Source organism: Corylus avellana, chromosome ca1 (assembly GCF_901000735.1).
Source record: "Corylus avellana chromosome ca1, CavTom2PMs-1.0".
In the NCBI taxonomy this organism is placed as follows: Eukaryota; Viridiplantae; Streptophyta; class Magnoliopsida; order Fagales; family Betulaceae; genus Corylus; species Corylus avellana.
In genome coordinates this window covers 25,263,285-25,278,071 of record NC_081541.1, presented here as the reverse complement: position 1 = coordinate 25,278,071, position 14,787 = coordinate 25,263,285, and the positions used below count along the sequence as shown (strand labels likewise).

Sequence of the window (14,787 nt, the reverse complement as noted above, 5' to 3'; positions counted from 1 at the left end):
TGTCCCTATTTTTGGCAAAGCCATATCCTAATCTCGCCCTTACATGTATCGAGTGTTAATAATGGAACATTTAATGAACCATGAATGCCCATAGGGTCCCTGTAGGCAGGACCAGAATAAGAGTAGGGGGGAAGATTCAAGTTAAAAATCATGTGGGAAAACAGTAAACAATAAGAACACCAACGAAACAAAATCAACAATAAGAACACACCACTTTCTAGGCTCCACATCAATCAAAGCAAAGGAAACACTCCAAAAAAATAAATAACAGCATACTATTCATAAATACACTATCCTCACATATGTTCTCACACCACTCCCATCCACAAACACACATGCACTCATTATATTCAAAATAAAGACAAAGGGTCCTGAAAGCAATTATAATTATTACCATGAGAAACAATCTAAACAATAGTGTAACATTAAGGGATAACCAACCAGAATTTTAGAGAAAATAAACCCTCTAACTTCTTGGCTGAGGTCTTCAGTACGAGGATCCTCCAGAGTGACACCTGCAACTCAAACCTTACATTGTTAAATGCATGTATTCTTAACCAAAAAAATACAAGTATTAAAACATGGTAGAACATATACAAAATATAACCATTTGTTACTATTATAAGCATCAATATCCCCTGAACAGGCTATATGGATTTTATATATATAGACACAAGATTAGCATTTTATATCTCTTATAGTAATTAATTCATTGGCAGGCAATTATTTTAAGATTAAAATATCTAACTCAACTAAATCTTAATCCTAATTAAATTAGGGTCAAGTATGGATCCTCCTCAACTAATCAGAACAGACCATGTGTTCATTTCCGCCACTGTCCCTATATAAAATCATTGTATACTCTCTCTCTCTCACCTCCTTATTTGATATATCTTTTTTCACTATTTCTACTAAAATAAATTTAGGCCGCCCTCTACCTCTTTTAATTCCATGAACTTGTATTAACTCACTTTCGCACCGGTGCATTAACCGGTCTCCATTGCATATTAACAAACCATCTAAAGTGGCTCCCTCATCTTTTTAAACTTAAAATTAAACTAAGAAATAAGATATAGTAACACCAACCATGAAAAGAAAACCAAGAGAAGAATAACTAAAATCCAGATGATCAGTAGAATGACAAAGTTGTCCAATCCATCACTAGATAATTGTCCAAGGGCCACAAGTGGAAGATGTTAGATATATCCGTAGAGCGGTGGAGAAGAAAGACAAGATGTGCATATAAATATCTAATCAAACAACAAGAAACCTGCTATAAACTTTTTTTGATTTGGCACCGGGTATCCAAAGCTTCGCTCCGACTAATCCCAGGGGTGCACAGGCCCTCGGCAAGGAGTTTCCCGCAAGTGCACCTCAGTTAATTCAAGCGGCGAATGCTACGTCATTTGCGGTGCTTGTTCTTTTGTTTTGAAGTTGCGTCGGGCTTGAAGATTAATTTGGCTAAGTCAAAATTGGTTCCTATGGATAATGTTCATAATGTAGATGGGTTGGCTGGCATTCTGGCATGTAGGGTTGCTTCTTTGCCTTTGAAGTATCTTAGTCTTCCGTTGGAGGCTTCTTATAAGGCCAAGCCTATTTGGGACAGTGTTAATGAAAAGATAGAGTGGTTGTCGGGAAGTTAGAAAATGATGTATTTCTCTAAGGGTGTTAGGGTCACCCTCATTAAGAGCACACTTTCCAATTTGCCTACGTATTTCAGGTCTTTCTTCCCTCTCCCTGCGGGTATTACAAATTGTATTGAGAAGCTTCAACAGGATTTCTAATGGGGTAAACTAGGTGAAGAGTTCAAATATCACCTGATAAGCCGGTCCAAAGTTTTTTCTTCGATCTATGAGAGAGGGTTGAAGGTTTAGAACTTCCAGGGATTCAATCGTGGCTTTCTTGGGAAAATGGATGTGGCATTATGTGCATAAGAGAGAGGCTTGGTAGAGAGTGTGGTGGACTCTAAATTTGGTAGTTTGTGGGGTGGTTAGTGTTCTAATGAATGTCTTGGAGCATACAGAGTGGGGTTATGGAAGAATATTAGGCGGGGTTGAAGGATGTTTTCAACTCATACCAGATTTGATGTGGGAGTTGGCTCCAAGGATAAATTCTGGCATGATCTGTAGTATGGAGATATGCCCTAAAGGAAGCCCTCTCAAATCTATACGGTATTGCTTGCACGAAGAATGCTTCCGTAGCAGCTCACTTGGAGCTTTCTGTAGGTTTCAATTAGTGAAACATAAGCTTTGCTAGAGTGGCTCATAATTGGGAGGTGGATATCTTTACTTAATTTTTTTAATTTGATGTGTTCAATTAAAGAGACGGGAAGGCGAGGACAGTTTTGGGCGGGCCCCCTCAAAAAGAGGGTTGTTTGATGTTAGATCCTTCTACAGTGTCCTAGTTCGTAACGATGGCTTTCATTTTCCTTGGGGACTAAGGTTCCTTTGAGGGCGGCCGTTTTTGCTTGATCGGCAACACTAAGAAAAATCCTTACCATGAACAATCTTAGGAAGCGACATCTCATTATGTTTGATAGGTGTTGTTGTGTAAAAAGAGTAAAGAGTCCACAGACCATCTCTTCTCTATTATGAGGCTGCTTGTGCCTTATGGAATGTTTTTTTGGGGCGCTTTGCGCTGTCTTGGGTTATGCCTAGACAAGTAGTGCACTTGTATACTTGTTGGTTGACTGTAGATGGTGTCTTAATGCCTTTTGTGGTGTTTATGGAGAAAAATAAATGACTGAAGTTTTAAGGACCGTAAGAGAACATTAGAAGAGCTTAAGATTTTTTTCTTCACAGCTGCTTTTGTTTCTCCTTTGGTGCTTACTTATCATGATTTCCCCTTTTTTTCTTCTCCTAGCTAGGTTTTTTCTCTTCCATACTATTTGTGTACCTAGGGGCTCCTAACACTTTTAATGATATTCGATTAATTATCAAAAAAAAGTCTCATGGAATTGCATCAGAAACTTGCTCAACATTATTGAAAGGTGCGTGGCACCGGGGCAGGGGGGAGGAGTAAAGGTGTTAAGTCATGCAATAAATCAAATGCTTGCAGCAGACAAAAGGCTTCATCTTTTAAAGTTTGACAAAGAAAGAGGGTTACACCGTGAATCAATCATTCTAACCTTTCTTTATTGTACTGTCATCCATAGCCTTGTATTCCATGTTCTTCATGGCAAGTTCTACTCCATAACCACCCAAGTTCAAGGAATCTCTCGTACCAACGGCACCACAGTGGCCAATTTTTTCTTCACAGCCAGAAGGTAATACAGGTCTAACAACATACTTAACTTTTCCCTGGAAGTTATTGAGACAATGCATCAGCAATTATCTTGCAAATATGTAATAAAAGCGGAGAATCTAGAAGACAGATTACTTCAAAAGCCGTTAATTATACCAGCAACAGGAGAGAGTAATTATAGTATTGGATTGATAACTAGGTGGTATAAATGGCACCATAATGCTTGAAGGTGCAGACACATAGGGAATAATACATAGAAACATTTAAAAGAAAACACAGATAGCTAGTTTTCAAGCCATCAATTACATCAGCAGAGAAAAAGAGAACCCAACAACAGTATTTCAGAATTAGGGAGTATAAATGCATATTGCTTTAGACCCACAAGTTAAATTGTGGTTTTCTACCTATCAAAAAAAATGTGGTTTTCTAGAACTGTATCGGCCTTCATTTATTTAAGGAAATAGCATTACCGAAAACAAATCCATTTATCATCTGCCACACAACCAACAAGACAAAAAAAAAAAAGCATACATGAAGCTAAGCAAGATTAGCAAAAGATAAATTTTAAAACCACTTTTAAAAAGAAGCACCTAATAAGAAGGCAAAGAAAGTTATAAAATTCTAGTCATTAAAGCAAGTGCCAGACGCACTAGTGCTACTCGTTTACTAGGGATATATTGAGACCTTCATAGTAGAAACAGCTATATGTAATCTTATTAAAATGCTTTTTACTCTATATTAGAGGTGGGCACAACCTTTGATTAGCCTTTCAAAAAAATAAAGAGGCTAACATAGGAAAATGAAGATATGAGTGCTTCCACATTTATAAAGTGGATGGTTATTTTGGAATATCCCAAAAGCAAAAGACACTTATTTTAGGATGGAAGGACTAATTTTTTGAGCCTCAAAAATCTAAAAGTATTAAGTAATGAATCAACACATATTGCTTGATGAATGGGAAATAGTCATCAAAGAATAACAGAATCTCCTGATGAGGATCTGTAAATCAAACTTAAGACATCTTTAGGCCAATGAAAACTGTCCATGCCCCTGATTTTCAACTATTTCCTATGTTATAATATACTGCGAATCAATTTAAAGCAGTCATTCCAATTACAGAAGCAACAAAACTAACAAATTATTACTTTAATATAAATGTAATGACAGAATCTCCTGATGAGGATCTGTAAATCAAACTTAAGACATCTTTAGGCCAATGAAAACTGTCCATGCCCCTGATTTTCAACTATTTCCTATGTTATAATATACTGCGAATCAATTTAAAGCAGTCATTCCAATTACAGAAGCAACAAAACTAACAAATTATTACTTTAATATAAATGTAATGACAGAAACTTTTCTAACACAAGTGATAGACCTCTTTGGCAGCTTCAACTAGAGTAACATGAAACTTCCTAAAGCAATCAGTTCCAAGAGCTCCATAGAGGATAGCAACTGGGCTTTCAAGACTTGAATCAATATGGACGTGATCAAAATCAAACAGTTCAGGCTGCTGAAATGAATCTCCAGCACTGACAACCAAGAAATGAGCAAATAAAAATTAGGAAGACTGTAATATATGACAATTATCAGATAGAAAAAAGGAAAATGATGGCAGAACTTACAGTTCAGTAGGATTCTGAAGCCACAATAGCACCTCTGCAATATCAAAGAACAGTGACCCACCAGTATCCACCCAACAACATTTTCCACCAGGACTCTTTGGGTTTACACCAACAAGCAAGAGATCCGATTTTTTAATCTCCATTTTTGAATTTGTTTCTAAAGTTTCCTCATTATTTGAGATGACATCATCAGCCAGTGGAAAAGAAGAAAGAGACTCCTCTGCTAATTGCCGATAAAGCACCAATCTTGGGGATGCTGATCTCAGCATAAGTGAAAATTCAAATAACGATGCCAATGGTTCACTTACAAGAGAGCGTCCGTGTTCTACGATTTTCTTAAGGCAGCCTTTAGCTGTATAAGAGTCAAGGCCGTCCTCACTATGAAGCCAGACCTCAATGAAATCCCAAAAAAGGTCTTTCCATTCCTTAGATAGTAATTCGCTGTTTATGAAGAAAAAAAAAATGGAAGTTATTACAGGCTTAGGGAAGGAAATTCTGTTTACCTAAACTAAACTGCATGTACAAACAGTAGATAAACATCTGTTTTCTGTTTCCAATTGCCCACTAAAATCCCCAAACGAAATTAAAAGATAAAATGCAAAGAAAAGATAACATAATTATTTAAAGTATACAACCAGTTACATTTTTCCCTAGGAAGCAATCCAGAGAATAGAATTCATTTCTAACCAATGCTACTTGCATCAGCCATAAAATCCGGTACAGAATTGGCCTCTAAAAACATGCCTACGTTTCCAGCACAAAGCTAGTTTCAACTTGCGAATCTCCCCCACTACTCCCCTTTCACCAAGAGCATCCTCAGGCCTATTCAACACCTCCCTTGCAGAGGTAGATTAATTGCAAGCCTGTTTCATGATTCAAATCGCTCCCCAAAAGCCCCAACACTGATAAGAGATCCATCTGATTTCAACAACCAAAACCCAACAGGAATCTTTTTTTTTTTTTATAAATAATGAAAAATTTTATAAAAAGCGTAAAGCCCCCATACGTACACATGCAATATACAACAAGAATCTCAAAAAAAAAAAAAAAAAAAAATTCAATGAAGAGAATCACAAACAAAATAGGACATGTCAATGCTCTAATAAAAAGGACCCTTTGGCAGTTCTCAATAAATTTTTGCACAAAACTATCTGAAACACCCTTCTTCAGTACCACTGTACAACAAAATCATGTATTCCAAGAAAATGTTAAATATGAAATCTTTTATGGATGATAATAAATAATATCGGCAATAACTACTTTTTAACTACCCACACCACTTCTCCATTGCTCCACATTTTTTTGCTCTTACTCTTCCCTCTCCTCCACAATTTTTCCTTCTCTCTCCATCTTTTTTACCAAAAAAACAAAAAGAAAGAAAGAATATAAAGCGTTTGGCGCAAAGATCGACAGATGCCAAGTGCTAGTTGCTAAATTTTTCATTTAATAAGTAAAAGAAATATCATTAAAAGCGTGACGCGCCCTCAGGTACACATAAGTATACAAGAGAAAACACTTAACTAGCTAGAAGGAGAAAAAAGAACAAGAAAATCAACGGTTTGGCAAACAACACTCCCTTATTTTCAATTATCCCAAAAAAAAAAAAAAGTCAACCTCCTTTCACCAAACAACTTTCACTTTTCTCTCACAAAAAAATCAGAACTCATTTTTACTTTATATCACATCATCACTTCTTATTACTATTCAAACAAAAAATCCACAAGAAAATTCTTTACCAAACAACCCCATGATAACTAAACACCAAGAGAGAAATAAATGCATTTGTCTAAAGATAAAAAGTATAGAAGAAAAAACGAGTCAAGCTCCTCCGACATCGTATCAGATTCTAAAAATTTCTATCACTATTTTCCTTCTAAAGGCACCACAAGAGACAATGAGGCAACATCTTCCACACAACAGCACCCAAGTGCTACTAGTAGTCCACCAACAAGTAAGCAAGTTGACTACTCTGCTAGGCATAACCAAACACAGCCCAAAGCGCCTGAAAAATATAAATCAAAAATCAAAAAATAAAAAGTCCATAAGGCGCAAGCAACCTCACAATGGAGAAAAAGATTGTCCACAAAACTCTCATTCCTCTTACACATACACCCCTTGTGAATCACAATGACATGTCACTTCCTAAGATTATATGTGGTAAGGATCTTTTTGAGGGCCTTCGACCATGCAAAGAAAGCAACCATCAAAGGAGCCTTTGTTCACCAAATACTCTTCCAAGGGAAAGGAGACTCATCAATACAAACCAGGACACTATAGTAAGATCTAACATCGAATAACCATTTTTTGGAAGGTTATTCGGCCTAGCCCTCCACATAAGAAATTTTGTTGAAGCCTCTCAATGCGGTTTGCAACACCCACAGGGAGAAGGATGAGAGACATGAAATATGTAAGCAAATTGAAAAGGGTACTCTTCATAAGGGTAATCCTGCCACCGTTAGACAAGCATATCATTTTCCAACTAGTCAATCGCTGCTCTATCTTTTCAATGAAACTGTCCCAAATAGATTTGGCCTAATAGGAGACCCACAACAGGAGATCAAGAAACGTCATAAGCAAAGAAGAAACCCCTCAGCCCAGAATGCCAGCCAGCCCATCCACATTCTAAACATTACCCACAAGAACCAATCCCGATTTTGTCAAGATTAATCTTCACCGGAAACAACTTTGAAGCATAAAAATAAAGGATGCAGACTTGGCTCCACAGCAAACCAAAGTATCATCTGCAAACATATACGAGATGTTAACCACACCAGAGTTTAGACCCCACAAAAAAGTCTAAGAGAAAGTCTCCATCAACAGTTGTAGAAAACATTCTACTTAAGGCCTCCATAACAATAACAAAGAGAGAAGGTGACAAAGGATCCCTCTGTCTCAAACCACGAGAGCTACCCAAAAAATCGAACAGAGTGTCATTCACCAAAACCAAAAAGCGCACAGAAGAAATACAATGCATTATCCAAGAACATCATTTCTCCCCAAAGCCACACCTCCTCAACAAGTAAGAAATCCCAATTGACATGATTGTAGGCCTTCTCAATATCCAACTTATAGAGCAGCCTAGCTCAGTAGATCTGATCCTACTATCCAAACATTCATTAGCAATGAGCACAAAATCAAGGATTTGCCTACCTCGGACAATATCGTCCTAGGGCTTCAAAATAATCTTCTTGACAACCCTTTTCAACCTATTGCTAAGGACTTTAGCAATAATATTGTAAACTCCACCCACAAGACTGAGAGGGAGAATTCATAGGATTAATGGCCCCAATTTTCTTCGAAATGAGGGCAATGAAGGTGGCATTGAGGCTTCTCTCAAACTTGCTACTACCATGAAAATCACAGAACACTCCCAAAATATTTGCCTTGATCACCTCCCAACATACTTGAAAGAACGCAATAGAAAAAACAATTAGGGCTTGGCGCCTTCTCACTATTCATACCTTTCACCACATCAAGGACCTCACTCTCCTAGAACGGTCTCTCTAGCCAGGCAGCCTCCTCCACATCAATGGAATTGAAATCAAGGCCATCCAGCTTGAGATACCACCTAAACTGTTTTGAGAAAAGATTGTCATATAATTGCACAATGTGATCTCTAATTGCTGGTTGATCAGAAGATATTGAGCCATTGATAGACAATGACTCAATGGAGTTGTTTCTCCTGTTCGAATTGGCCACCCGATGAAAAAAAATCCGTATGTTTGTCAACCCTCTTTTAACCACAGAATCCTAGACTAAATAACAACAGTACTAAAGTTTTATCCCCTTCTCCTAAAATCTATAAATTATTCCCACCCACATACAGCATTTAACACTAACCACCACGACATCATAAAGCTTTTAGAGAAAAGTTTTTTTTTTTTTGATAAGTAATGTTTATATTAAACAAAAGCGCAGAGAGGCGCAACCCAAGTACACAAGGAGTATACAAGAGAAAACGCCTAAAAATGAGAAGAAAAAAGAACAAGAAAATCAAGATAGCTAATCACTAAAGGGGCAAGCCAAGCTGCAGTCCAAGTGAAAAGCGTGTAGAAGAAAAACGCCCTGAATTCCTCCAAAGATCTCTCCAAGTCCTCAAAGCATCTCGCATTCCTTTCTAACCATAAACACCACATTAGGCATAGGGGAACCATCTTCCACACAACTTCGTTCCGAGAACGCCCACCTGACCACCAAGAAGCAAACAAATCCACCACCTTACTAGGCATAACCCATGACAACCCAAACCGGCTAAAAATAGCATACCATAAAGAGCGTGCGATCTCACAATGGAGAAGAAGATGATCGATCTTCTCCCTGTCTGATTTGCACAAGCAACATCTATTGATCACAATAAGATTCCTTCTTCGAAGATTATCAATTGTGGGGATCTTCCCTAGCACCGCTGTCCAAGTAAAGAAAGTCACTCTCGAGGGTGCCTTGGTGCACCAAATGCTCTTCCAGGGGAACGGACTAGCCTCTGTGCTAGCCAAGACATTATAGTAAGATCTAACATTGAACTTCCCCTTACGAGACGGAATCCACCAAATTTTATCCTCTCCTTCCCTATTCATTCTATGGGAATACAATAGAGTGTAGAATGAGGCTAACACTTCCAATTCTCAATCATGAATCAACCGAAAAAAGCTAACATTCCATTGAAGAACACCACCCGTGAAGTCCATATTGTCAGTGATAGACACGTCTTTAGCACAGACTATGTTGTATAGGCCTGGGAAGACTTCCTTAAGGCACACTTCTCCACACCAAACATCATCCCAAAATCTGATTTTGGATCCATCACCTGGATCAAATCTAGTATGGCTGGAAAATAACTGCCACCCCATACTAATATGCCTCCAAAGACCCACCCCATGAGGCCCAGAAGTGTCAGCAGACTGCCAACCACCCCACTCAGAACCATACTTGGCTTCCACAACAATTCTCCACCAAGCCTCCCTCTCATGTGCATAATGCCACAGTCACTTCCCTAGCAAAGCCTGATTGAACAGTCTCAACTTTCTGATCTCTAGACCTCCTTCGGAGATAGGAGAGCAAACCTTGTCCCAGTTAACCAAGTGAAACTTGAACTCATCGTTTAAACCTCCCCAAAGAAAATCTCGTTGGAGCTTCTCTATACACCTGGCCACCGAAGCAGGAACAGGGAATAGGGACAAAAAATAAGTAGGAAGATTAGAAAGAGTGTTCTTTATAAGAGTAACCCTACCTCCCTTAGAAAGATACAATCTTTTCCAACTTGCCAACCTACGATCAATCTTTTCCAAAATATCATCCCAAATGGTTTTGGCCTTAAAGCGTGCGCCGAAGAGGAGCCCCAGGTATTTCAAAGGCAAAGACTCCATTTCACAACCCAAAACACCAGTCAATTCTCCCATATTGGCCACAATCAATTCTCCCATAGAGAAAAGTTAGAAGAACAACAATGAAAGAGAATTAAAAGAAGGGGTACAAAATTTGCCATATCTAACAGCTGCATTGAAATTTCCAACACTACATATGCACATGTGAAATCATGGCAAGTAAGCCTAAACTCAAAAGTCATACAATTGCCAAATGGTTACTGATTTCATTATTTATAGAAATTTGATATTTCACATACAAGACAAATCTCAAGGAAATCCTAGCCATAACTGGGAAAAATAAAAAAGATCAATCTGCCAATAAAAAATAATAAATAATAAATAATAAATAAAATAAAAAAACTCAAAAAGAACAATATGGCCCTTAAAGTCTTCATAGTTACTTCAGATTTTCTTGTACACTTTGTTTCCATATCTAATCTATCAAAAATTCATAAACCATAAATACAAAGGATTTAACCAAGCAACTCTATGTGGTCACCCATACATCTCAGTTCAGCACTAAAAAAGCCCTTCAAACAGAATTGATAATATCTCTAGAAAAATTCTGAATTGTTTCCCATTTTCTGGTTGCATAGGGAGTACTCTGAAGATCTCCATCAGAACCACTGCACATACCCCCGCCCCCCCTCCCCTCCCTCCCCCAGGGCAGGGGAACAAGAAAAAAAAATAGACTCTTATGCACACACAAACAAAGAAAGAGAGCATGTGATCTATAATAGAACAACAGAAAAGTAGTACTAGTGAAAGAACATAGAGAAAGAGAAGTGTTAAGAAAGAAAATATAGGAGAAACTGTTTGCGGATGAGGCCTCCAAGTAATGGGAATAAAGACTGCTCATTGGGGCTTTTGCCGTAACCTGAACTCAGAACTATACTAACATGCACTCTCCAATTCAGAAGGTTTTTGATAGCATTCTAAAGTACAGTCGAGTACAAGAATTCTAGAATCATTGTGTTTGGACCAGGGGCAGAACTAGAATTTCAAGTGAGGGGACAAAAAAAAACATCTTTTGGTGGAGTAAAAAATTAATTTTAGAGGGTTTATTACATGAAATTTAGATGAGTTAGATTCTTTTGCAAAAACATAAGCTGATGAAGAGCTAAATTCTTACTTACAGAAAAAATAAAAATAAAAGATAAAAGACCATGTGGCCACCTTAAGTGGAGGAGAGAGTGGCTGTGTGCCACCCTGAATTGGTTGTGGTAGCTGTTGTAGTGGCTGTGTGGCAACCTTTGAGCAGGACAAAGGTGGCCTTGCAATCATCCCTCTCTCATGCATTGAGGGTGGCCATACCACCACTCTTTTTTAAAAATAAATAATTTTTTAAGTAATAAGTTAGTCCTAATTTTGCAACTTAAAAATTTGGAATGCTCCATTAATTTTGGTGCTAGAGGTAGTGGCTCTAGTCGGGGTAAAGGCAAGATTGTTTTGCGAGTTTAGGGCTTCCTTGGGCTTTTTTTAATTTTAATTTTTTTCTTTTTTTCTTTTTATTTTTTTAGCGTTCTCTTGTATACCTTCTTTATAGTAGGGCTGCGCCCCTTTGCGCTTTTGATATACAGCATTTCTTATCAAAAACAAAAGAGTAATAAGTTAGGCCTAACACTGCAAAAATTAAATACTTGTTTTATTAAAATATTCCTATAACGACCTGTTTTGTCAAAATATTGTTACAAGAATGTGTGAAAAGTCTTTTGAAAAGTGTTTTACATTTTGAGTTATTGTTAATGATTTTGTGAAAAGTGCTCTCAAAGACATTACCAAACGTAGTTGCTGATTTGCAGAGCCATGTTTGCAGCATTGAAAGAAACTATTTTCAATAACGCAGCTCCTATCATAACCCATCTCAAAGTACAAGGTAATGTACCCGTAAAAATCATTCAACAAGAGAAATCTAACCCAGGAACTACAATGAGTAAAAAGGCATATAAACAAATACCCATTTCAGGATTCAGCTAAAGATAACAAGAAATGAAAGTAACGGACCAATTCAACGACCAATAATAACAGAACAAAAAGTAAAAAAAGAAAGAACAAAGCAAAATAGAAAAGAAATGCAACGTACCCAGCTTCGAGAATAAGTGGGGTACCGGACCACTTGGCCTGAACCGCGACCTGCACGTTTTTGGGTCTTCGATTCTGGGCACAAACCGAACCAATCTCACTGGGTCCCAAAAGGCCAACCAGGACGATCAGAACCCACAACCCAGATCTTAAACGGGTCCCCATTTGAATGCTCACCAGAGAAATCAAACCGGGTTCGAATCCTTCACGACTGTAAAGGTTCAAGTAGATCCACCATTGACAATACGAGAAGCAAGTGACGGATCAAAGACCGAAACTTTAGAGGTTTTGGCACTGAGAGAGCGAGAAGACTTGGAGAGAAGACTGTTAATTCGTAATATGGAGGGTGTTTCTGTGGAATATGGAGGGTGTTTCTGTAAATTCGTAATATAGATATTATATTTTTATTTTTTAATTTTTTAATAATATTGAGGTGACATTTTAAATTAATTGATGTATTTTTTGTATTTAACAAATATTAATTCAAATGTTAATCGAGAATGTCATATCAATCTTGTTGAATGAATTTGAGATAGAATTATACTATTTAGAATTTTCTCTTTATTTATTAGTATTCAATCATAAGCATCTATTGTCTCCAACGAGTAGTTCAATCACCTGAAAATTATCCCTTATAAAGTGAAGGTTACTAATTTAAATCTTTCTCTCTTATTTTCCTCCCCTTATGTGAACATGTCAAAAAAAAACCAAAAAAAGTCATAAGCATCTATTTGATAAAAATTAAAAGCACTATTTTTTTAAATAAAGAGTGGAGGCACAACCTGTGAACTTCAATTTTGTAATCGGTGTCAACTTGATCTTTAAAATTATAATATTGTAAATAGATAAAATTATATATAGGGAAAAGTACACTTTATCATCCCAAAGTTTAAATCGATTTTCAATTCAACACCTAATGTTTCAATTTTTGAAATGCACCCACCAAAGTTTAAAATTTTTGCAATTCGACTTATTCGTCAGTCAAAGCCATTCTGACTGGCGGAAAAGTGATCACGTGACTCGCATGTGATCAATGTTGTCATTTTGCTCCCCAAAATCCCCCCACCTTCATCTTCATCCCCAAAATGCTCTCAAAATCGTCGTTTATAGGTCTATTTTTCTAGGTTGCAATCGTCATTTATATATCAATCTGAAACGTAATTCCGACCGATTCGATCTCTCTGCAATTCCACCAGATGCTCTTGGATGGATGGGAGTAACAATAGTAATAATATTGTTACAAACTACAGAGGAACTCCAACGGCTTCATCGGAAGCCAATTGGAATAGCCGGAGTGGTCTCTTATTGAATCCTCCCGGCGCAATCCCACTTTCCGTGCACACTCATCATCATGATGAGAAGAAAAAGAAGGGAGTAGTCGAAGATGGTCCATTTTCCGAAGAAAATGCCCCTTCTCAGGCAAAAAGTCAGTTCAAGTAGCAGAACCCAAGAAAAACCCACCACCGCAACTACCTCTCAAAAGGCAAAACCCCATTTCAGTGGAGAAAATCAGCAGAGTAGTTTCAGAGAAAGCAAGCAATAAAAGTCTTTTTCCTGATCACCGCGGTGCTACTATTGCAGAGTGACAACATCTGAGAGTGTCGCTGACGAAAAAAACGAGACAATCCATCAAATGACGATTTTGAGAGCATTTTGGGGATGATGATGAGGGTGGGGCATTTTGGGGAACAAAATGACAACAGTGATCACGTGCAAGTCATGTGATCATTTTTCCATCAATCAAAACGACTTTGACTGACGAATAGGTCGAATTGCAAAAATTTTAAACTTTGAGGGGGTGCATTGCAAAAATTGAAACATTGGGGGTCGAATTGAAAATTGGCTCAAACTTTGGAGAGTAAAGTGTACTTTTCCCTTATAAACCCACCACCGCAACTACCTCTCAAAAGGCAAAACCCCATTTCAATGGAGAAAATTAGTAGAGTAGTTTCCAAGAAAGCAAGCAATAAAGTATTTTTCCTGATCACCACGATACTACTACTGCAGGGTGACAACATCTGAGGGTGTCACCAACAAAAAAAATGAGACAATCCATCAAACGACGATTTTGAGAGCATTTTGGGGATGATGATGAGGGTGGGGCAATTTTGGGAAACAAAATGACAACAGTGATCACTTGCGAGTCACATGATCATTTTTTTGTCACTTAAAACAGCTGTGACTGACGAATAGGTCGAATTGCAAAAATTTAACTTTGGGAGTTACATTGCAAAAATTGAAACATTGGGGTCGAATTAAAAATGGGCTCAAACTTTGGGAAGTAAAGTGTATTTTCCCTTCTATATATATACACACACACACACATATATGATCTGCAATGCCAACCTTGAAAACAAAGTACATCAGATGCTAGAGATCTTTTGACTCCACAATTTATTACAATCTTTTTCTAAAGTCTATGTGAATGGGGTGTTTCAGGTTAATCGACCCCAAACCCACTTTACAAAACAAGG

The 14,787-nt window shown here is 37.6% G+C and overlaps 1 protein-coding gene across 1 annotated transcript in view; it reads right to left on the bottom strand.

Moving 5' to 3' along the window:
• Positions 1 to 12,633, bottom strand: part of LOC132179014 (UDP-glucose:glycoprotein glucosyltransferase) — a 34,629-nt gene extending 21,996 nt beyond the window's left edge. The window contains exons 1-5 of the mRNA XM_059591627.1: positions 12,315 to 12,633; positions 4,869 to 5,309; positions 4,622 to 4,775; positions 3,128 to 3,299; positions 442 to 515 (exon numbers count right to left, since the gene is read on the bottom strand). Coding sequence (XP_059447610.1) covers positions 442 to 515; positions 3,128 to 3,299; positions 4,622 to 4,775; positions 4,869 to 5,309; positions 12,315 to 12,478 — 1,005 coding nt within the window. The 5' untranslated portion in view covers positions 12,479 to 12,633. The remainder of the gene's footprint in view (positions 1 to 441; positions 516 to 3,127; positions 3,300 to 4,621; positions 4,776 to 4,868; positions 5,310 to 12,314) is intronic.
• Positions 12,634 to 14,787: the final 2,154 nt, after the last annotated feature.